Genomic DNA, 23,729 nt, shown 5'->3' with positions numbered 1-23,729 from the left:
TCCAAAGACAAGATTGATTCTGACTTTGAGATTAGCATAGATTCATAATTCAGCTGTTACCCTAAGCTCTATGCAGTACCTGTACTACTGCAATTATGTGTTCTAAAGCTCAGTTTTTGAATTTATTTCGCCCGGAGAATAGATCTCGGTAATAATAAAGGAAGCCATGTAATATTGAGATGATTTATGTTCGCATGTTGTCTATTAAGGTGTGTCAATTTATAGTCAAATAGGTGAGATCATGAAATAAGGTGTGGACAAGGCTTCCATAATTGCTGTTTTATCAATATGAACATTTCTGATCAGTGAAACAATATGATCTGACAGTGACCTAGTTATGGATAGTAAATGTATATTGAAATATCGTTACGAATTTCTACTTCATCAAATATATTTATGTTATTTGAGCACAAAAATATTTGTGAGCACAAAAATATTTGTATGTATATTTGTATGTTCAGTGCAACAATAATCCTTTTTCATATACCTTATCACGGGAGCCGATGAAGTACAACTGTCCTTCTCCTTCCGTGTTGGTCATACAACAGTGGGAGTAATTATAGATGAGTGCTGCAAAGCAATTTGGGCCAAACTCGCACCTATTGTTCTTGCGCCCCCCTCTACCACGGACTGGCTTCGAATTGCTTCTGAATTTTCTGATATATGGCAATGTCCCAACTGCATTGGTGCCCTTGATGGGAAGCATATAAAGATTACAGCGCCACTGAATTCTGGCAGTGATTACTATAATTACAAAGGCTTTTTCTCCATTGTTTTGTTAGCTGTATGTGACGCTCAGTATCGATTTACCCTGGTTTCTATCGGTGATTGTGGTCGTCACAGTGATGGTGGTGTATATTCCAATTCCACTATGGGCCGTAGATTTGAAAGTGGCACATTGGGTATTCCATCGCCTAGCCTTTTACCATCCTCTGACATAATCATGCCGCATTACTTTGCATGTGATGATGCATTTCCACTAAAAGTGGGAATGATGAAACCATTTCCTGGTCGTTATTTAGATGCCAACAAAAAAATTTTCAATTATCGCTTGTGTAGAGCAAGACGTGTGATTGAAAATGCCTTTGGGATACTTGCTGTACGTTTCCAAATATTTTACAGGCCTATAAATTGTCATGTTGAACGTGTTAAAGCAATAGTGCAAGCTGCTGTTGTGCTTCACAATTTTATACAGAACAAGAATGGCTCAAGGTTGATGTCATCATCAGCAATTCAAGGGGATAATGTGAATAGTGATGGCCATGTGTTGGATGGAAATTGGCGCTGGGCAATCCCGGAAAATGTCAACTTGCACCAACTCTCTTCATTTGGCACAAATTTTCATACTCGAGATGCTGGATTCTACAGATCTCAGCTATTGAAGTACTTCCTGACAGTTGGTGCAGTTCCCTGGCAACAGAACCAATGACTATTCTTGTGCACTGAGTAAATTGCAAATGATTCGTGAAGTTGGAAAGTGCACAACTGCACATTGATGTATTGGCATTGGAAGTGAATAACACTTATCGTTTCTCATCATTCTGTTATTGCTGCAATTGATCATCTGTTGTTGTTGTTTTTATTAGTCTCATAACAGAGTTTACTACTGATTATGGATACTGAATTCAATAGAAGATTAATTGATTTGATCTCACAACATACCTGCCTTTGGAATGTTCAGTTACCAATTCATAAGAAGCGGCACAAGTTGGATGAGGCTTGGACCACTATTGCCGAACAACTTTCTACCAGCAGTAAGAATTTTTGTTGCATGCCTAGTTTGTTCGACGATTTTATTTATTTGTTGATATTGCAACTCTCTTCTATATTTAACATAGAAATTATCCGTGGATTTGTTACAAAGAGCCTCATTTTACATCTGTATCCTGACAATATATCAAGTGTACTGTTACTTGAACCACACGTTTTGTACTTATTCATGGTTTTCATTATGACTGTCTTCATTCCAGTTGATGTATGCCAGAGACGATGGAATAGTCTACGCACTCAATACGGAAGAAAGCATAAAAAGCAGCAAGATGTTCCCTCTGGGTCATCAACTCAGCCACCAGAACATGGCCATACTATACCCAGCTGAGTTTTCTTGATTCCGTTATAAAACACAAGGAGTAATGACAACATCCATATACATTTATTGGCATTTGTTTTAATTTCCTGTCTTAACTTCAGAACGGTGGACAATTTTTTTTTATTCTGACTGAAGCGGAGACAGACACATATGCTGCTCATACCTCCTTGAAAAGGGATGAATGTATGAACTGAGTTTTCTTTATACTCGACTGTGTATGAACTAATTTGTTGCACTAGTGGTTTCAGAGGATTTACCAAACACCGAGACGCCAAAAGACACCCCAATATCCCAGGGCGAGCACTTCAGTCTTCGAAAGAGGCCTTGCAGTAATGGAGTGGATAGAGGCAGTGTCCAAGTGACCATTTTGACTTGATATATTCATTCTAAATGTTGTGACCAGATATATTGCATGTAGATTTTAGTGTACTCAATTCTCATCGAACTAGTCTGAGTGAGAGATGACAGAAGCTGACTCGGCTATCCGAAACTTTAAGTTTTATGAGTGCCTTCTTAGTAAGGGGTAGTCCATGGCCATTGGCAGAGTATTTATGACCCATCCATAATAGAATAATAAGAGTTCAAATTGTTTACGTAATGGTGTTATAAGAGGCATATATGCTGTGGACAGAAAGATGAACTGTCTTCTATTAGTAGTACCATTGTTGCAGGAGAGATGGTTTTACTCAGCTCTATGAAGTTTATGGCCAGTGTTGTTTGCTATGTTGGAATGTACTTACATTATGTAACTAACCCTTTATTCATATATTTAGGTGGAGATGATGAAGATGTTGAAAACTTCTACTGAAGAAATACAAAGAAGGCCTGATCGCTTTGAAAATTTCGGCAAATTTATTGCAAGCCAGTTAAGAGCTATGCCTGAAGAAAAAGCAAATGAGATCATGAAAAATATATCTGTTTCACTCTTTGAGTGACTCAGAAATCCGTGAATGTCTGATGTATTGGTATCCGTATACTACCAGGGCTGCTAGAATTTATCGCCGTTAGATGTCGCGATAGTGAGCGATTATCGCGATCAGTGTGCACTAGGTCACGATTTAGCGAGTCGCCGATAGCGAGAATCGTGTACGACAGGGTGATTCCCCTGTCGCCGTCGGGTCGTGAACTCAGTGTGCATAGGGCTTAAATTGGCCAAAACGAGAGCTTACGTCATCGCTGAACGAAAAGTGAGAATAAATTTAGTGCTGTGCCGCACGTTGTCGCTGCCGAGCGTCAGTAACGCAACAATCAAAATCACAGACCATGAGATTCACATTGTACCACCAATGGCAACAGTAACAGTACAAACTTTGCAGTATACGGACATACGGTACTATAGTAGGAACGCAATTTGTAGATAAACAGTTACACGCATTAATGAGAAAAATGTAAGTTATTAAGGAAATCTTTTCGTCTGCATAAAATAGGTTTGTTCAACTGAATAATAGTAGAAGATCTGCCACGCGCAATGACATTATAGTGCTGTGCGCACTGGCGAGGTTTTCACTCATATGCTTGGTAATCGTCATAGCAGTCTGTTTTGGCAGCCAATTTACACTGACATGCGAGCTCCGTGCGATCATTTGCGCATGTTTTTGACCGAATCAGTTAATTCGCTTTAGTCAGTCGCCGAGTGCAGACGTGTATTTCTCGCTCCGCTAGCTGATTGCTTTGTAATGATTACGTACAGCTCGGACGTGCTGCGCAGTATAGGCAGTAAACAGAGTAGACCAAGTCGCAAAGTGCGACGAAGACTTTACTACCTTAAGTTACTGCGTACTCGCCGAGTGGGACAATATCAACAGAAAGACTGGGATCTGCCGGGTGGCGCCGGGGACCCGAAGCCTCAACCAAGATCCCTGAGGATTAGCCTAAATGCAGAAGTTAAACTTGGAACTCTGAACACGAGAACTTTGAACTCTGTATGGCGCCAGGAAGAAGCTGCCGCACTTGTGACAGACCTCAAACTTGATGCGTTGGCAATCCAAGAACATCGCCAGCACTTCACCGAACCATTCCGTGAAAAAGACCTAGGCGCAGGCATCATCATGATCCAATCACCTGCCAACCAAGGCGGAGTTGGAGGCGTCGGTCTAATCTTGTCCCAGCGTTTCCACGCCGAGGCAAAGATTTGCGTTATAAACAGCCGGATTATCACAGCCAGCATTCAACTCCGTCGCCGCAAACTGCACCTAGTGTGTGCGTATGGACCAACATCTCCGAACACCACTGCCTTCCCAGCTGATACGCTCGCCTTCTACGACCAACTAGAAGGCATTCTATCAACCTACCCGCAGCGCGACATAACCATGCTGCTTGGGGACATGAATGCCACGTTGGCCGAGCGCTCGCAGCGAGTTCGCTTCCCAGTTGGCCATGAGAACAGCAACTCGGAGCATTTTACCAATCTACTCGACCGCTGCGACCTCATTCCTCTCAATGCCAACTTCTCTATGAAGCCGAAGCGTATGACGACATTTGACGGTATGCGCCAACGCAACACACGGCTGGACTATATCTGCTGCAATGCTCCCGCACGGCGCCATTTCACGAACTGCCGAACGGTGCGCATGCTAACGATCAGGAGTGACCATCGCATGGTGCTGGCCACGCTTCGTGAACGCCTCCCGTTCGTCCCGAAGCGCACACCGAAAGAGCCCCTACCAAATTGGTTCGATCTTAAGGACGCAAATACGATGAATGTCTTTACCACGCACACACTCCGCGCCCTCGAGATCCAAAATGCTATGCCGACCGACTTTGCGCCACTTGTAGCAGCAGTCAAGGATGCCGCCCGTGAAACGCTCGGTGAGGCCCGTAGCAAGCCACGGCCAAGATTAGCCTGGGAATCCGACCCGACAGTGCTCAGTGCGCGCCGCAACCTCAAGACTCTCAGACGTGCTGCGTACACCTCTGGAACACTGGACGCACATAGCGATGCGAACGAGGCAGCTCTATATTTAACAAACGTTTACGACGCAGCTCGCAAGGAACGAGTCGAAGCCATTGCCCTTTCCGTGGAAAAGGAGTTGGAAGCAGGCCGACCAAGAGCAGCCTGGAAAGCTATCGGTGAATTAGTTGGCTTCAAGAGGACCCGCGTGAAGGCCTGTACGGAAGACCTCGCAGCACACTTCGAGACCCTGTTATCTACACCTGCACCGGACATCGATGTGCTCGTTGCACCGCCTTCACTAGCAGCAAATCCTCTAGCGATCAATACAACCCTGATCACGCTAGGTGAGCTCAAGACAGCCATGAGTGGAGTACCACAATTCAAGGCCACCGGCACGGACGGCATCCCAACGGCTGCTTACACCTCGGGCGTTGCACCTGTGCTCCTCGACATCATGAATGGCGTCCTCGAAGGCGGCCCGGTGCCCCCCGAGTGGCTCGAGAGCGAAATCGTCCCTATCTACAAGAAAGGCGCTGCGAGTGACCCAGCGAACTACAGAGGCATCTCCCTGATGCAGACCGCTGCCAAGCTGTTCGACCGAGTACTGCTCCTTCGCATACGTGAGCAACTCTCTACCAAGCTCCTGAATGCTCAGAATGGATTTCGACCATCCCGCGGTACAACAGAGCACATCCTGGCACTGCGCACAATCATTGACACCTGCCGCTCACACAAAAAGAATGTTGTGGCCGTTTTCGTTGATTTCGCGAAAGCCTTCGACTCGGTCTCGCGCCCAGCCATGGCGGAGATCCTCAGATTCTATGGAATTCCTGAGGTGATAACGTACGCCATTATGGCCCTCTACACTGACACACGAGCGCGAGTCCGAACAGATGACGGCCCAAGCGGAGATTTCAACACTTCGGCTGGTGTGCTTCAAGGTGACACCCTGGCACCATTCTTGTTTGTGGTCATCCTTGACTTCGTGCTGCGAACGGCCTTCCCGGATACTACGAACTTCTTCGAATGGCGGCCACGGCAAGGAACGCGCACGCGTACGACTCGCGAGGCAATCCACGTAGGTGTTCTTGCATACGCAGACGACCTAGCCCTGCTTGCCCCGAACACCGCATCGGCACAGTGTCTCATAAACCAGCTAGAGGCCGCCGCCGCTCTTGTTGGCCTCCAGATCAACGCTAAGAAGACTGAGGTTCTGGCCATACCAGCTCTACCGGCGAACGCGACACCAATTCAACTGGGAGATATCGATCTCAAGTATGTAACGAGTTTTGTATACCTCGGTATTGACGTCGCTGACTCTGGAAAAGCGCTCAAGGCGAGGCGAGCAAAGGCCTGGGGCGCGGCAAGACGGCTACATAGCCTCTTCCACTCAAGTGCCTCAACCCAGCTCAAGACCCGCATCTTCCGTGCCACTGTCGAGCAGGTTCTTCTCTACGGAATAGAAGCACTCACGCTGACAGAAAAGCTGGCTAAGACACTCAACGCCAACTACGATGCACTCCTCCGCTACGCACTCGGCATCCACCACCCGGAGCACATATCCACCAATGCTCTGCGCAAACTCACAAAAACAGTCCCATGCCGTTTGCTGGCTGCTGAACGACGCTTACGCTTAATCGGTCATCTAGTGCGGCATCAAGACGATCAACCAGCCGCCGCCATCATCAACCACATTCCGACGGAGCCATGGCGCAGAGGTGGCTGGAATAGAACCACATGGCGCTCAACAATAGAGACCGAGCTAGCGCAACGCGGGCTATCGCTCGAAGACGCCCACGACCGCCCACGATGGAGGCGCTTAATAAGGGCTGAAAACTCATTATCTTGATGTTCGTTTGTTTCCTGTTTTCTTTTGCCCTTTTATTTAATTGAAAGACGATATATATAGTTAAGGGATATGCTGCCTAATACGCTCAAACAATCTTATCACAGTGGCACTTGTATTGGTAGACAACATTGCTTGCATTGAAGGCAGGAAGTTCATATTTTCGAGAGTTGGGCAACAAGGATTTCGTCGTGTACACCACATGCGTGTTAACGCTGAAATAACAACGGTGAACAGCCGATTTAATAAGCTTTTCAAAACGGTTAGACACGTTACCTAGCCAAGGTGTGAAAATGCCGGGCATTTTTCTGGACCATATTTGGGAGCTATGTCTGATTGGGAGCTTGGCAAGTCAACAATACGCGCGTACGAATCGCACTTTCCGCGTAAGGTCTGCGTAATGCCCGCGTAAAAAAAACGAGAGAAAAGAGGCTCTTTACGCGACGAGCAAACGAGAGAAGAGCAGAGAAAGGAAAGAAACTACAAAAATACTTAACGCGTCCAGTACGCGCGTACGAATTACGCAAATGTGCACTACGCTTCAGGAACTTACTCTGATTTTCAAGTAATTTCGACGTCCAGTCGACTGAAGTTTGTCTGATTGTAGTTTGCTACCTCATCAGTATCGAGGTTATAGGGTCCTGTAACTCATAGTGTCCTGTAACTTCCTCTTGCCAATTAAATAACCGCTCATCTAGACTCGGACTACCTTACCATCTATCTCCTTCCTTTTAGAAGCAGTATATGAATGATCTTCCCCTGGTTTGCTGTGGTTTGTAGAATTTCCAGAAAGAAAAAAGAGGACCAGTTTCTAGCATGTTGTTCATGTACCTTGGTTCTTTCATTTGGACCTTTGTATTTGGGATTTGAGAAAAAAGCCAAGACGATGCATGTCAGTTATTTCAAATTTTTCACTCAAACATCTCGATCACTCTTCTGTCAGAAACTGAAGTAACAAAGTATGCGTTGACGATGATTGCATCGAAAGTTTAAGATCATTATAGTCATATATACCTTGTGAAGAGGTAGCATCCAATTCACCTTCCAATTCCAATGTCTGAGATTTGAACTCCTCCAGGAAAGTGATCAGGGTTTTCCCTGTAAAACAATCAATGTATTCCAGTCTCTGTTTTCCAGTATCTATTCTTGGCCATAAGAGTTTATAGCAAAGTGCAAATTTCCAATTGGTTGTCATTAAACGACTTTACCATTTTTAAGATGGAATTCCACCTTGTATCATTGCTTTGCTTCATGGAATGCTGTATATTGTAGAGACCAGCTCGCTTGAAATATGCAGCAAGTGATTCAATACTTTCTACTGTTGATCTGATCCCCTCAACCAGCGACACATTGTGTTCTACAGTTTGATTATTTCAGACCTCTCCTTTATAGGTTGTTCTGAAGAGAACCCGTCATCTAACTTGCTTTTGAAGCCTGCAGCGGAACAACCGCCTAACTCAGAACGTGAATTTGGTAAGAACTTTAGTAATTGTGCTTATCGACATTTCTCTAATACTTTGCGCTTACGCAGTGTATGTCATCCAGACTGAGAAAGTTGATAATGCAGGTAATGAGAGCCAGTGCCTATTCTCTAGCACACATTAGTCGGGCGTATGTTGCAATGTGTGACCTTATCTATGAGCGGTGTAGCATTATTATTAGTCTCAATAGTGCTATCTAGAACTCCTGATTATTTGGTGCATGTTCCAAGGATTTAGTGAATTAGAGATACTCGCAAATTGAGTATCATCAATGTGTTGGATACTTGGTATGCTCAACTAATAGTACCACTATACACAGTTGGAGTCAGTAAAGGAGAAGTTGCCCGATTCCTTGGTACATTGGGTGTATAAATATTTTAGCCAAGTCCATTGAAGATCGTGAGATTGCACTGCTGAAAAAAAAGATAGCTATGCTGGAGGAAGAGAAAGTTTTGAGAAATAGGGAGGAGAAAAGAAAGGAGGAGCTGCATGTCATGACGATGCAGACTGCAAACTGTTGTAGGAGTGATCCCAAGGACCTATGACATTGCTAAAAATGAATTGGTCATTTTAACGCCAAGTTACGTGAAATCGGTTGCAATTATTTCATGTCTGTAAGCCTAGCCTGACAAGCTCGGTGGTATGGCGCTTTGATCCCTATCAGCTTTACCATCGTCATCATTTTCGCCCGGATCAGTGCAAAGCTCTCTAGTCAGTATTCCGAAGTTGTGAATACATACAGCGGCAACTATTGCTGGGATGGCGTTCTCCTAGTTCATTCGCGTAGGTATATGCAGCATATGAAATCTTCGCTTCACCATCCCAAAACTCTGCTCACCGCATTGAGCAGAGTTATTTATATTTTTTCTCTGGCTCGGTTGTGGGGATTAGGAGTGGTGTCATGAGATAATGTATGAAAGGGTATACATCAGGGACGTGCGGCCCAATGAGGCAGGTCAGGCACCTGCCGTCAGGGTGAGTGAGTGAAAACCCTCCATGAGTCGATGATTAATATTGATATTTTACATCGATGTTCATGAATAACGAAATTTGAACATTTTTCACCAAACACAATCAATTTGCATAATTATTATTCAAAAATACAGCGCCAAGGAGACGTGAGGCACGGGCGGGTCGTGCCTCACCCAAGACAATGCAATTCATCACAAAAAACTTGGAATTCATAATAACTGGTATCAATCAATCAAATGCTATCGTGACACTGATTCAAAAAATCCTAATATTGACAGTATCAGAGCACTTTAACCCCTTCAAAATGGCCAAGGAAGGTGACACTCGGCTTTATTACAGACAATGCCGTCGCAACGAAACAATAGCCTGGTGAGGCACAAACGAATCTGCCTCATGTACTATTCGTTAACAATTGGACAATCGCTGCACAGTGAAACGCGCTATCGATTTCGGAATACAACAGTCATGCAGGAATTATATAGTAGCGACGGCCAATACGTAATGCGGAGCAAATACATTCCCTTACCTATGTAGCATTGTAGCTCTTATGTATGAAATTTTTGATGAGTCCAAGGGAGCAGCTACTAACACATTTATTTCAAGATCCCACCGCCTGATGTAGAAGCCAAGAAACAAATGCACCTATAGAGATGGATTAGTAGGCCAATAAATCAGCTTCAGACGTTTACAAAGTTACTTATTGGTTGCTGAGTTCAGAAAAATATCGACACTCTTATAGATTCAGAAGGTAATTTCAAACAAAAAGTAGAATCAATTTATTGAATAAACAGAATATGACAACATCAGGATTGCAACTCTATCGATCTTGTCCTCACTCATCCTTTCGCGATGGCCATGAAGCACACATAAATCTGAGATGCGATCGGAAGCTATTGTTGAGCGTAGCCAGGTCTTGATCCGCTTCATGGACGGAAAAGACGTTTCAGCCTCCACAGTTGTTGCTGCCAAGGCCAGGATGACCCGGATCGCACTGCGCACGCTTGGCAGGTCTAGTAAACATTCCTGGTTAACTTGAGAGGTACTCAGAAAATTAGACTTGAAGAAGCGGATGCTCTTATACTTCTCAAACCAACTTCTCAAACCACCTGATCGCGCAGAGGGTATATTAATTCTCAAAATAGTGCACCTTTAGGGACTATCTATGGAAAAAACGATCATCTCCCTGATGATGTCACAGGTGGTTTTGATTATTGGAAACTTAGTTTGGTCGTCAATGACTAGGTTTGTATTCTGCGCCCCGTGCAATATTTGTATACTGTGCCCTCTCATTGATTAAACCTAGTCAATGACGACCAGAGGGCACAGTATACAAATATTGCACGGGGCGCAGTATACAAATATTGCACGAGGGTATTTATCAAGGATGTGTTTTTGTACACCGCACACGTGACCTGCCATCGTTGATGCCCCATCGTATCCCTCTACGACCAATTCGTCAAAATCCAGCCTTATTGTAGAGAGATGAGATAAAATGCCTGCATAAATTGCTTCTGCGGAAACATTCCATTTCAACAAATCTCGTGAAACTTTCGTGTACTTTAGAACCTTTCACATATCTCAAAACAATGCTGAGCTGTTTTTTCCGTAAATGTCGCAAGACTCGTCGGCTATTACAGACACGAACGATTCGTTAGCCTCCGCGACGATCTTTTCAACAACCATAATGGTCCTTCCTGAGCATCTCATTTCGTATGGTCGGGCTAGTGTACTCGGCATTTGCATACATCCGATCAAAAATGTTTCTTCATATGTTCGTCCACAGAGTCAATGCGAAACTGAAGGAGCTTCATAAAATTACCTTACTCTGAACTATCGCACTCGTTATATTTCTATTCTCGTTATATTTCTATTTTCTCTCACTTGCATGGGATGTGCATACATTTTTATCATTTTCAATGGTTCCGAGAAAAGTTTTTGAAGCTGCAGTTGCTTCTTTATGATAAGAAGCCTTTCTAGCCTTTTCAATAAATTTCATGAAATCCATGCATGGCTTTTGGACAAAAGCAAAATTTTGTAGGTTACCATGCTTAAGACGTGCTTTCGTTTCAATGCAAATCTTGCACAAACCGCATCCGCCAGAGAGCTGGGTACAATAAACCAACCATTTTGAAAATCCATCATCATCATCAAGCCATACTTTGAGAAATTTGATTGATATCTTTCCTCCTCATGCCAAGAAGTGGAACGTTTCTTAAACCACCATAAGTCGGAAGTCTATATATCTCTCACCATCGCCAAGCTGCGAATGGTAGTCAAGAATATACCCAACATCGTTTGTTTTCCAACTTCATTTGATTTTAGGGCTCTCGTGTATCAGCAATGACAGTAGTCACAACAGACCCTTCTACTAGCGAAGGTACACGATTCACTATACCTTCTGTTAGCTGTGCATCTCGACTCCTTGCAGGGAAAAACGGTCCCGTCTTGATTGTTTTGGTTTTGACATTGAAACGTAAATTTCTTTATCTAGCCTTGCAATTCAAATTTTCAGCGCTTTGAAATGTTGTTCGATTACTACCTGTGTGGTACTGATTTTGTACATCGTATTGATACCGTCTCGTGACGACAAATTGGTGTAGCAAGCAGTAGCCGCGATGTACGGGTCCGACTTTTCCCCATCCCATCCTCAAGGCGGCCCAAATCACCGATCGTTATTTTAACAGTATTCTTGATCGCCGCAGTGCAAGTTCGGTTTTGAAATGACCTGCTGCCCGGAGAGTGCTGGTACGAATTCACGGAACTGCCTGATTCGGTTAGCCAGGGTCCTTCCTTTCAGTGCAATCAATATCTTCGACCTAGTAATTCGTAACAGCAGATGAAGCTATGAGGTATAACTTTGGTAATAATAGAAACGAACATTATATTATTCCTGTATATTTTGTGGTAATGCGAATACGTACGAAAACGCACGTGGATACACTGTAAATAAAAAAGGTGTACCTCCACACCTCCAGAGGTGGTACAAGCAAAAACACCCTTTACACCCCTGGGGTTGATTTTCAACATAACTCACCCACATCCTAAAGGTGATTAAGACGCCTTTACATCCCGAAGCATCGCCGCCCATATGGGTGTATTTTTAGCTATCTCACCTTTGCTGGATGCTACAGATTCCACAAAATTGGGTCAGTTTTCAATCATATATTATTACAGCTACAATTGAAATTTGGCAATAAATAAATCAACGGAATAACTCGATATAGCTTAACAGAAGTGGTAGTAATGAAGGACCCCAATCAGATTATGATTGCTACATCAATTGTTTTGAATTTAGACTGCTTCTACTTCTTGGATTGTCAAGCACAGCTAGGTCGATACTTTTCACTTACTTGAAACACTACTGCTACTTGTTAGTTCTCACTTACTTGAAACACTACTGCCACTTGTTAGTTTACGGTTTGTTAAGCTAAACTAGGCATATATTTTTTCACTCATTTGAAAATGCGACTTATACTGCCATACTGGTGAATAGAGATCAAAGTCTACTTCTACTTGATAGTTTTCAGTTTATTAGGCAAAACTAGGCTTAAAATACTAACTTTGAAATCACTACTGCGACATTAAGAAGCTTTATCGGTCTCAAGGGTACCTATATGGTGGGAAATTTAAGCACATGCCCGCACAAAAATTGCATGAAGCAATTGTGTTGAGCGGGGAAAATGAAATATTGAAAACCCAATAAATAGCCACCAATACAGCAACAGCCTGCAGCAAGTCACTGCAGGGGATGACAATTCCATCAAATGACACCTTCACTCCACTGTAGCAGAGTAACGTCGGATATGGCGTAGTTGCCTTTTCCTGTAAAGTAATGTATATTAGAATCAATTCCTACCAAAGGAAATAATCTCTGCATTAAATGATACATCATGCTATAAACTAGAAACCAATGCAATTTGGTACTTCTGTCTGTGACTAGGGCTGGGCACAATGATTCGAGTCGAGTAGTAAAAGATGAGTTTTTCTAGTACTGAAATTATGCGCTCCTCATCACTAAAAGTTAATTTACCATCGAGAATTATAGTCTTAATACCATTTTCCATTGAGGGAAACCTTGAAACCTTGATTAGCCGTGTCGCAGCCTACGAGACATAGTACAAAGCTACGACCGTGACTGGAAATAACACATTTTCAAAGTCATCATCATCCAACAACAATTTCAACAAGAGCAATGAAATCGGTATGGTCGAAAAAATACCAAAGTATCTTTAATGTGACGAATAACAGGCATTATATTCTTTGTGGTGGGATAAAAGGTGCATTTTTCAACCTGACATATTAAATTCTGTTGTGACGTCATAATGATACTGGAATACTCGACTCATTTTACGTGATTCAGAATCGAATCACTCAGGTACTCGGGTTTGCCCAGCCCTATCTGTGACCCATGCATCGCAATCCCTAATTTCGAAAAGTGATTGCAAATGTCATTTTGCAGTGGGCTAGTAGTTATATATACTAGTAGTTACATTGGGCTTTTCATTAAATAGACGTATATCATTTAGCTTGCTATTGAATGAAAATTTAGGAGGCAGGCCAACTTCTTTTGTTACCTGAAGTACAACTAGATCATTGCCTTTGAGCAACGGTACCATCCCGATTAGCCACGATACATCATCTTTGCCTGCAAACCAACGAATTCTATATTTAGTCCAGAGTTAAACGAAAGGAGGATAATTCTCACTCACGAAGTAACAATTTTATGTCATCGGTAACTTTGTCCATTTCGATATTACAAGGCGTTTAATTTTTTCAAGTTTGCCGCTTTCCTTGTAAACTTGAAGCGTCTGTACGATGTCACACCTAACAAGATGCTTCATATCATCAAGGATCTAGAAATTAAAGTAAATTCAATAATCATATAAGTATCATATACATACTGCTGACAGAGATCAGTAATATGGGGTGCACTTTGAAATCGTATATATTGGTCATGCAGGCAATATTTTGAAATTACGATTGCAGGAGTATTGCAAGCAGCTCTTAAAAACCGCATCTAATATGGGAGAATGGGCCATTGTTCGTATGTGTTCATGGTAAAGACGCATCCCTCAGTTTTCAGAAGCGGATACAATCATTAAAGAGCATCCAAATGTGGTTTCAAATTCAAGGTGAACGTGTGTGAGATATCTTGCTAGATTTAGCATGCTTTGAAATTCACCGGAACTAGTTTGCCCAACTCAAATAAATATCATTGAAATATCAGCTCTACTTAATAAGGTATCTCGGTGAACTCACTTTTGAAACTCCAGTCTGGTTCATCTGTCACACTTGCTTTCCTAACAGTACCATCCGTGCTTTTGTCCAAAGATGTGTCACAGTCGATGGACTGATTTGTGATCTCCAAATCCACATTTTTGATGATATTAAGCCTGCAAGAGTCGGGCAATATTTCCATATCATCTACATCCAGCCAGTCATTGAATTCACTGGTAAAATATTGTATGCTGAAGTTGAGCCCAGCATCAGGGAACATAATGTGGTCCGCAACTGAAGATTTGTCGTAAGTAACACGGAATTTAAACATTTTTCCTGAGAAAACAATATGTCAGAATAATAATCAACAAATCCTTGATAAATGAAAATTATTTCTCAATTTTATACCGTAGTCGTACATAGTAGTGAATTTAACTGTGAGCCAGCCAAAAATATGCAATGACGATTACTTGTCGCGCATTCCCTTACATTTTAATTCGCTTATATGTGTTTATTATTCCTCATAAGGCCATTATCTCATCCATGTGATTATCAATATGACTATGTGTAGCGTGGAAACTTTCATTTTCTTCTTTGTAACTGTAATCAATTTTTACTTATCGCTATACGGCCCTTTTAAGGGCCACCCAACTTGTGTTTTATTAATAAAAAAACTGATCAAAGAAGCTGCAGCGTGCCAGCTTTCGCGAACGAAAAATAGAGGAGGAAACCCTACTTGACAAAAAACCATACCTCCTATGTAAAAAAATAAGGAAGAGAAGATAGGATGCCTCAAAAGAAATACTAGGCCATCAAGGGAGGCCAACAAAAGACAAAAAAAAATTAGGGAAATAGTAGAGGTCTTCTACAAAGACTTATAAAAAGAAAAGAACACTGACATGAAACCTTCCTGCAATACCACCAAGGGAAGCTCACAGATAAACAAAAGGACGCCATAGATGCGGAAATACAACCCTATGAGGTAAGGCCGGCTATGAACCAGCAGAGAAAAAAGAAATCACCAGGCGAGGATGGGATAAGTGCGGAATTTTATGCAATCAACCTAAAAATCATCATAAAAGACCTGGCAAGAACGCTAAACGAATTATACGCTGCACAGAAGATACCAACAGACCTAGCGCGGGGTGTGATTAATGTGATGGAGATGAAAGGGATATCAAAAATTATAGGCCAATTACACTGCTCAATTCAGACTATAAAACAGACTAAAGAACAACCTACAGCACATAACGCACCCACAGCAATATGTGAACCCACCCAAAAACATCAACCTGATTATGAGGGAAGTGACAGCAGACACGAGAGAAAGCAGGAAGGAAGCAATTGTCTCAATTGACTTTAAGAAAGCTTATGATATGAATGATCATAAATTCATGCAGGCAGCCCTCAAGACGGCAGGACTCGGAAAAAAATTCCGAGGCTACCTGGAAAAAACTTACCGACAAGGCGAGGCCAAAAGCTCGATAGATGGCAGAACGGGCTAGTACATACCGATAAGATCCGGGATAAAGCAAGAAGACCCGATATATATGCAGATATTCACGATAACAACTGAGTCACTCCTACCGTGCTTAAACAAAAATATCACGGGGCACAAACTGAAAGGGCAAAAGGAACCAATAATAGCACCAGCATATGCTGATATGCTGATGATATATCAGTAACCCTATCAAAAGAGGAGGACTGCAAAAAGGCCTTGGAAATGATAAACAATTTCGTAAAAGCAAGTGGAATGGAAATAAACAAAAAGAAAACCATGGGGATAAGATTTAGCGAGGGAAGAAAAAATACCAGCGACAGCGAGGAATATGCTACTTGAAAACAATGGGAAGAAGCCCTGCAAAAAAAAAACTCATGGATGAAGTAGGGAAAATGAACCTGCCTAGAGACGAAATAGTGACCATAATAAGAACCAACGTCCTTCCACTTTACGTATACCAGGCCGCGAACTCAAGGTTCCCCAAGGACATTGCAGAGAGACTAGGAAGAAAGATCAAGCTCTTCCTCCTCGGTGTAGAAGGAAGAATAACTTACAAAACCCTAACACTGAGCACGGCCCTTGGAGGAATAGACCTTGTAGACATCCCAAGGGTAACAGATCTAGCGTACATAAAACCGGCAATCAAATACCTTCAGGGATGAGGAGAAAAGGAAGGCAGAAAAGGAAAGACTACCAACTAGCCTTCGCACTAAAAAAAATACAAAAAAGATCCATCTCAAAGGACAGGCCGCGCACACACTGCAGCCCTTAAATGACAGGAAAAAAGACACAATGAGAGAAATAGGCATTGCAGCTGAGGATCTTGACAAAAAGAGACGGAAAGATATATACAAGGAAACCCTGGAAAGACAACACAAACGAGAAATATCAGATTTAGAAGGAAAAAAACTGGAAAAACATAAACCACAACACCCTCACACCACAGCAAAAAGAAATTAACTGGAATATTGCACAGGGGATTCTGCAAATCAACGAGAGGCTAGAGCCAAGACTGGGAGCGACAACAAGAGACTGTGAGATCAGCAAAACGAGACTGGAAACTCATGCGCACCTCTTTGCCCAATGCAAGGAGACGAAACCGGCCCTAAAAGCGATACTGAGCTCCTGGGAATCATCAACGGGAGTTCAGATACGAACCCCAGAGGTAGAACTAACACTTTGTATGAATATAAATGAGAGAACAACACAAGACCAGGAAACGGCCCTGATTAAAACCATCACCATCTATAACCAGGCGGTGTGGGCTGGTAGAAACAAAATAAAGCATCAAAAGAAAACGGTTGACTCCAAATGGATCATAGCTTCAATAGCCCAAAGAATAAAAATAAGGCTAAAGAAACCGGATGAAAAAAACGCTGAAATCGTGGACAAGATGTTAAAGAATATCGAGTTTAAATATTGTAAGTTATGGCTAAATGATATCTGTCAAACAAATTCATTAAGAACGGTTAAAGTTACCCATCAATAGCAAAAGATCGCAAAAGAAGTACGTCTCAAGGGCCTGCGATAATGGAAGACAACTGTATGTATATCTACAGGAACATACATTTCAGTAAAGCAGTTCTGAGCCTGAAACATACCGAAATAACTACCAGTTCAGAGCATAATACCAGTTCAGAGCATAAATCCCTAACAGATGAAAGACGTGTAATTAGGATAATCACATGTAACAAAGTGTACGGAAAGGAATCATATTTCATCATTTTTTACTTCCGTTATGTCCAATGTTTCATGTAAATCTTTCGGAAAAAAGAAACGTACTGACTGAAGCCACAGTTTTTGAAAAAAAATCGCCTAGATTTGGGAATCTGACGATATTTGGTGGAATGAATATTTGGTGACTTACTTTCAACATTCGGGAAACTTATAATTAGGTTATTGGCTCAGCGCAATATCAGCGGTACTAATTTTACACTGCACCTGATGAACTATCCGCACTGTAGAAAATGTAACTGATGATGAATAACAAGGTGCATTTGCAAGCATAATGAAGTCAACAACAACTCTGAATGAAAAATGAACAAAACGAAGACGACTCCCGCGGTGATAATGCCCTTAGCGTCTTGAACACTATGCTGGACCTGTATATACAACAACCAACTAACAGTCTCTATGAAAAAAAAACCGCAAACTAACAAGATTATTTACATTTGATCAGCGGGACAGAGTTCATTTTTTTTAGTTTTTGTATTCTTCTATTGTGTGGTAAACTTCAATGCATGGGTGAACAGACATGCAAAGCTACACCGCATTCAGCGCACATGAAGCTTGTTTCGCCAGGTCTTAATTTCTGCCCGACAGATGTTCCTTCACGTAGCTGTTTCGTGCGCTCTTTGTGGTAACAGACATGACTGTCCTTCTGCAGATGGGGTCGGGTCTATTGGAGCCAGGAGGAGTTGGTTTCGCAAAATGCCTGGCCCGCAATCTATCCATGCTAGGACGTCTCGTGGGTATGTCGCGTTTCCTTTGACCCTTTGTTAGATGTGCTACCGTATGTGGATGCGGATCAATCATTACTGGAGGCTCGAGATTTTCCGCAGTTGCATCAGGAATATGATTACAAGGCGTATAAGGTTGATGCCTGGGTCGGCCTCTCGCTCCAGTACGCACTACAGTAGGCTATCAATGCGTTTTCTTGCATTCGTCGGCGAGATGACCAATGACGATACGCGAAGGTCTTGCATGCTGCAATAACGCGATTGGCGCAATCTCGTCTTCTGAGCTGGACGCATTGGATAAGACGGCCTCGCACCCACTACTATACGTTGTACCGGAATCCTTGCAGCCATCCATCTTTGCCGATGAAATCGTATAGTTGAGAAGGTCATGGCGTGTTTGTATAGTTTATTCATCAATGACCTTCATTGTGTGTGTTTGAGCTCTGTTTGAGCTCACAATCAAAACTGATTAATAGCTACAAGTACTGTCGTGCTATTTAAAAATAGTATCAATTGTGCCTTATATCGCTTCTACCTTCAAGTATAATGCTAAGAAGGTTGCATAGGTAGACGCTTGAATCGCGAAGCGGTCATCGCCCACTCATATAAGTGGGCGTGGATGTTCCGGGAAGACAATCACCCACTCATATGAGTGGGCTGGGTCTCAAAGAGTTATGTATGAGAAGCACTTTTCAGCAAAATGGCCAGAATCAAAAATCAATATCGCAATCAATTGACCGATGGCCATCTCAAGCAGCTACTGCGTACTGAAGCATCTGTAATTCCTCCTCGCTTTGGCACACTTCTTCATCAAAGCCAATGCCAAATTGTACAATAAATTGAATTTCCTTTTTCCTGATGTTTCTATTCGTTCTTCGTGCGGCCCCAACCGTACTCTGAAATTCTAAAGTTGGCCCGGACATCGAAAGAGGTTGGGAACCACTGCGTGTAGACTGCAGGGGTCACCAACACGCGGCCCACGGGGTCATATTTTGCGGCCCGCGACATGATTTGAGATTTCGGAAGAAAGCTAAGAAAACATCTTGCACATACTGAAATTAACCTGCAATGGCCGAAATACAGCCAAGACCGAGACGCTTAGAAAACGGCTTAGGGCAGTGGTTCTGAAACTGTGGGGCGTGTCGCCTTGTGGGGGCGTGAAAGCATTTGAAGGGGGCGCGGAGCTGCAATCAACTGACAAATTTTTCGCGCTCCGCGCGATTTACCTCGAGTTCATAGTTATAGTTATTGCTCTGTGTATAGTCCCGAATTCATATTATAGAATTCTGTCATCAACATTCATAACCATCCATGCCATTAAACTATCCCTTCGGATTGCTACCTCTATGGATGCATTTTGTGATGTGACAATAAGGGGGACGACAATTTTCAGTATCATAAAGCGGGACATGTCTAAAAAGGTTTCAGAACCACTGGCTTAGTGCTTCTTCACAAGATCAAGCTTTGCGTGGAGATGGTCTTTCATTTAGTAGCGTATGTCGCTAGCACCAAAAAGCGTTTCAAGGTATCGTGCACAGCTCAGAGTTCAAAATAAAATGAAATTGATGACGGTGATATTCTGTTGTATTTTTATTCCTGTAATAAAATATTACTTCTTTTGTGATCACTATGCCCATCGACTATGTTAGGTAGCACAGCGTTGTACTAACATAGAGTTTTAAAACGTGGTTATAGCTACTTTACATCGATATTGAATTCATGCGGCCCGCGGCCGCTACGAAATTTGAAAAGTGGCCCGCGACCCGTTTTGAGTTGGCGACCCCTGGTGTAGAGTGTTTCACAGAAAACCGCAGTTCGACGCGGCTGACGATACCAACGGTTGATAGAGTAAATTTGGTCTTGCCTTCTTTTCTTTGGTGTATTGGAATGTTAACCTTGGGAACGTCATTGCCATCGACCATGGCATACTTGAGATGAACATAGTGGCAGGGCTTTGGAGCCGGAGCCCCGGAGCCGAGCATTTTTACCGGAGCTGGAGCCGGAGCTCCATATAAAATTCAGCCGGAGCCGGAGCTGGAGCCAGTTATTTGAGAAGTAGCTCCGGCTCCGACTTATTTCATGAGATGCTATTATATATGCAACAACCATATCTGCCGAGTTTACCGAATTCAAAAGCAAACCTTCGCGAAATTAAGAATCTTTTCCTCTTTGGCGCTAACCATGTTCCTGGGGATTTAATAGTAGAGCAGTTCAATGTTCAATTTTCATACATGAGTGCCGAACCTCGGTATGCGACATATGCCTGTCAATATTGTGGGTATTCGGCATACCCGCAATTTCATCATCAGCACAACCTTGTTGGCCAATTGCATACGCTTCGAAAAGAATGATCACTATGTATTACGCGAAATAGGAGAGATGATAAAAACGTGATTTCGTTGCACATGTCGATATGACGAGCACGAGCCGAGAAATTCCATGTCATCGTTGCTACGAATCGGATAAGCAAATACTTGTTTTTTCGTGATAGTTCTTTAGTAGGGCCGCGAAAGTGGACAGTGTTATTGCGAATATGCAATTATGCATGCTAATTGCAATTCATTACTGCGCATCATTGACATTCACTCCAGTAAGGATTTTCGAACTTAATTAGGGGATGACAGAAGATTAAGCCAAAACCCCATGGTATTCTATGTTGGAGACAAAATACTGATTTGACACGCGATTTCCAATTTGTAATCATCTGTTTCGTAAACTTGTTAATGTGGAATGTGCATACTGCACAGTTTAATTCGTTATTGGCATGGCGCAATGTGCATGACACAGGGTTTATTTCGATTATTCGATTCATTTCAACGGGAAAATATTATTCCGATAAACTTGATCGACACCGGATGGACTGGTAACTAGTGCACCAATATCGAACATCAAACCATTGGCCATTTGATCCCGTCGTTATATCCGAACATTTTGCGCTAACTTACAGTTACAGTTGAATAATAATCGCACATTTGAAGATTGAATTGAGCTGTATGACCTAATGGCAATTGAGCTGTATGACCTAATGGCAATGAGTACAGTGCCATTGTTAAAACGTCGCATCAGAATTTTAATGCTGTGGCACGGAGTAAAGTGCTTCTTTGGTTAATTATAATAGACGGCGATTTACTAAAAATGTGACTGGATTCTGGATCTGCCAATGCGTCGAAACTGATATTTTAGTCCAGTCATCAACATCGCTAGTGTCGCGGCCAGACGAATCATATTTTTGGTTGGCCTAGCGAGTTCACAATCTGAGCAATTTGTAGCGACCCCGTTACGGCGTATACCGGTAGCAATAACGGGAATCGCGGGTGTGTTACTGGGCTCGGGACCTCGTCTCTTTGCAACTGCCGCCTGCTCAAATGACACTTACTATCACGGCACAACCGACAACACCACAAGTCTATGCGGTATAAGATTATATTAATACGACACAAGAAACTCATAATAACGATGCTCACGGACACATAACGGAACCCAGACGATCCATAACTCCTATACGATACACACTACACAGGAAACTGTAACTAAACTCCACACAAGCCTCACGCACAAGCACACATACCCATCAGCCTAAACCTAGCCCAGCAGCAGTCTTGCTATCTACAAGCGAGTACGAACTACCAACGGGGCAACATCACTCCCTAGGTGCTCGCGCAGCACCGTCAGTGACTAGGCCGTGCCCCAGCCTATCCGCGCAGAGATTCCGACCGGTACGTCCAACTCAAGCCCGCCAATACAAGACCAACTACCTACTTCACGCCCTAACTGCCTAATACCACCACTACTTCACGCTGCTGCCCCAAACTACTAATACTTCACGCTACCAAACACAGAGACACACTCACTCGCATCCATCTTCAGCCACGCTCTCAGCCAACTCCCCACTCCACTCAACTCAACACGCGGTCTCCAGCCATACCACGCGCAACAATATTTCAAACGGAAAATACCGAACATTCTGGAAACCTCGGGTTTTCACACTACCCCGGCCTATTTTGATTGAGATTTTCTCAAACAAAATCGAAATCACCAATAGCCCAATTCCAAAGCAATACGCTCAAGTCCACAAACAGCTTACAATAACATGAGTACGCTTGGCCTCAGAGACTGCTCCCCGACATCGAAGTCCGCCGCACTAGTTCCGACTGCATTCCACAGCTTGCCATGGCCACCGTCCAAGCTGCCCTCAGTTGAATGCGAATCCACCACCAAGCAATGATGGTTCCGAAAAGGGACATTCGATTTTCCGCCGCCGACACACACTGACGAGCTTGTCACCGTCATCAGTGCCTGAGCCAACCCTGCGCTTCGACACGGCCCACGACAGGGCTATCAGTTACGACCCGATGCTCCGCTTGACCAGCAATCCAGCATACACATTTATTGAAGCTTCCGCAATCCGCAATCAACGTCACTCGCCCAGTTATCTTCAGCCATCCGCCTCTTTACTGCACTCCGCCAGCACATAACCCCAGGCTCTGTAACATCTTCAGTTCAAGTGCACGCACATGCACTGCAGGCACTGGTTACAATTTCTTCACAGCCAATCCACTCACTATAATTGGCCTCCGCTTCGTACTTCGTAGTAGCCAAACCAGTACGAACGCTCGTTCCCATTGTTCACGTCATAAAGAATCCACAGAACACTCGGCCACCGCAGACACAATAACAAATAGCTATTCCAAACGTTCCGCCCAAAAAAGCTTCATCTCTCAAATACGAATATACGATATACCGGCACTCGATAGTCGACATATTATACGCATGCACAGCAGCGGCAATCACAAAGATAAACAAGGTCCTGGCGTGCTCGCCAAAATTTGTAGCGACCCCGTTACGGCGTATACCGGTAGCAATAACGGGGATCGCAGGTGTGTTACTGGGCTCGGGACCTCGTCTCCCTGCGACTGCCGCCTGCTCAAATGACACTTGCAATCACGGTACAACCGACAACACCACAAGTCTATGCGGTATAAGATTATATTAATACGACACAAGAAACTCATAATAACGATGCTCACGGACACATAACGGAACCCAGACGATCCATAACTCCTATACGATACACACTACACAGGAAACTGTAACTAAACTCCACACAAGCCTCACGCACAAGCACACATACCCATCAGCCTAAACCTAGCCCAGCAGCAGTCTTGCTATCTACAAGCGAGTACGAACTACCAACGGGGCAACATCACTCCCTAGGTGCTCGCGCAGCACCGTCAGTGACTAGGCCGTGCCCCAGCCTATCCGCGCAGAGAT

General features: G+C 43.3%; 1 protein-coding gene and 2 long non-coding RNA genes across 3 annotated transcripts in view; 1 reads left to right on the top strand and 2 right to left on the bottom strand.

Annotated features, from left to right (window-relative positions):
- LOC145435518 (uncharacterized) overlaps positions 1–23,729 on the bottom strand; it is a 446,234-nt gene that overhangs the window by 8,448 nt on the left and 414,057 nt on the right. The window lies entirely within an intron of this gene.
- Positions 2,213–3,032, top strand: LOC145435475 (uncharacterized). The gene is made up of 2 exons (XR_013913857.1): positions 2,213–2,447; positions 2,863–3,032. It is a non-coding gene; the product is annotated as an uncharacterized LOC145435475 (long non-coding RNA).
- On the bottom strand, positions 11,395–14,114 carry LOC145435514 (uncharacterized). The gene is made up of 3 exons (XM_080312795.1): positions 13,991–14,114; positions 13,856–13,926; positions 11,395–13,103 (listed from the first exon to the last, which is right to left on the bottom strand). Exons 1-3 carry the CDS (start codon positions 14,025–14,027, stop codon positions 12,882–12,884), a joined length of 330 nt encoding a protein of 109 aa, XP_080168921.1. The 5' UTR covers positions 14,028–14,114; the 3' UTR covers positions 11,395–12,881.

This window comes from Botryllus schlosseri, chromosome 3 (genome assembly GCF_051294905.1).
Source record: "Botryllus schlosseri isolate E-star chromosome 3, Bs_hap1, whole genome shotgun sequence".
Taxonomy (NCBI): domain Eukaryota; kingdom Metazoa; phylum Chordata; class Ascidiacea; order Stolidobranchia; family Styelidae; genus Botryllus; species Botryllus schlosseri.
The sequence above is the reverse complement of the archived record's forward strand: the minus strand, read 5'-3'. Positions and strand labels throughout refer to the sequence as shown.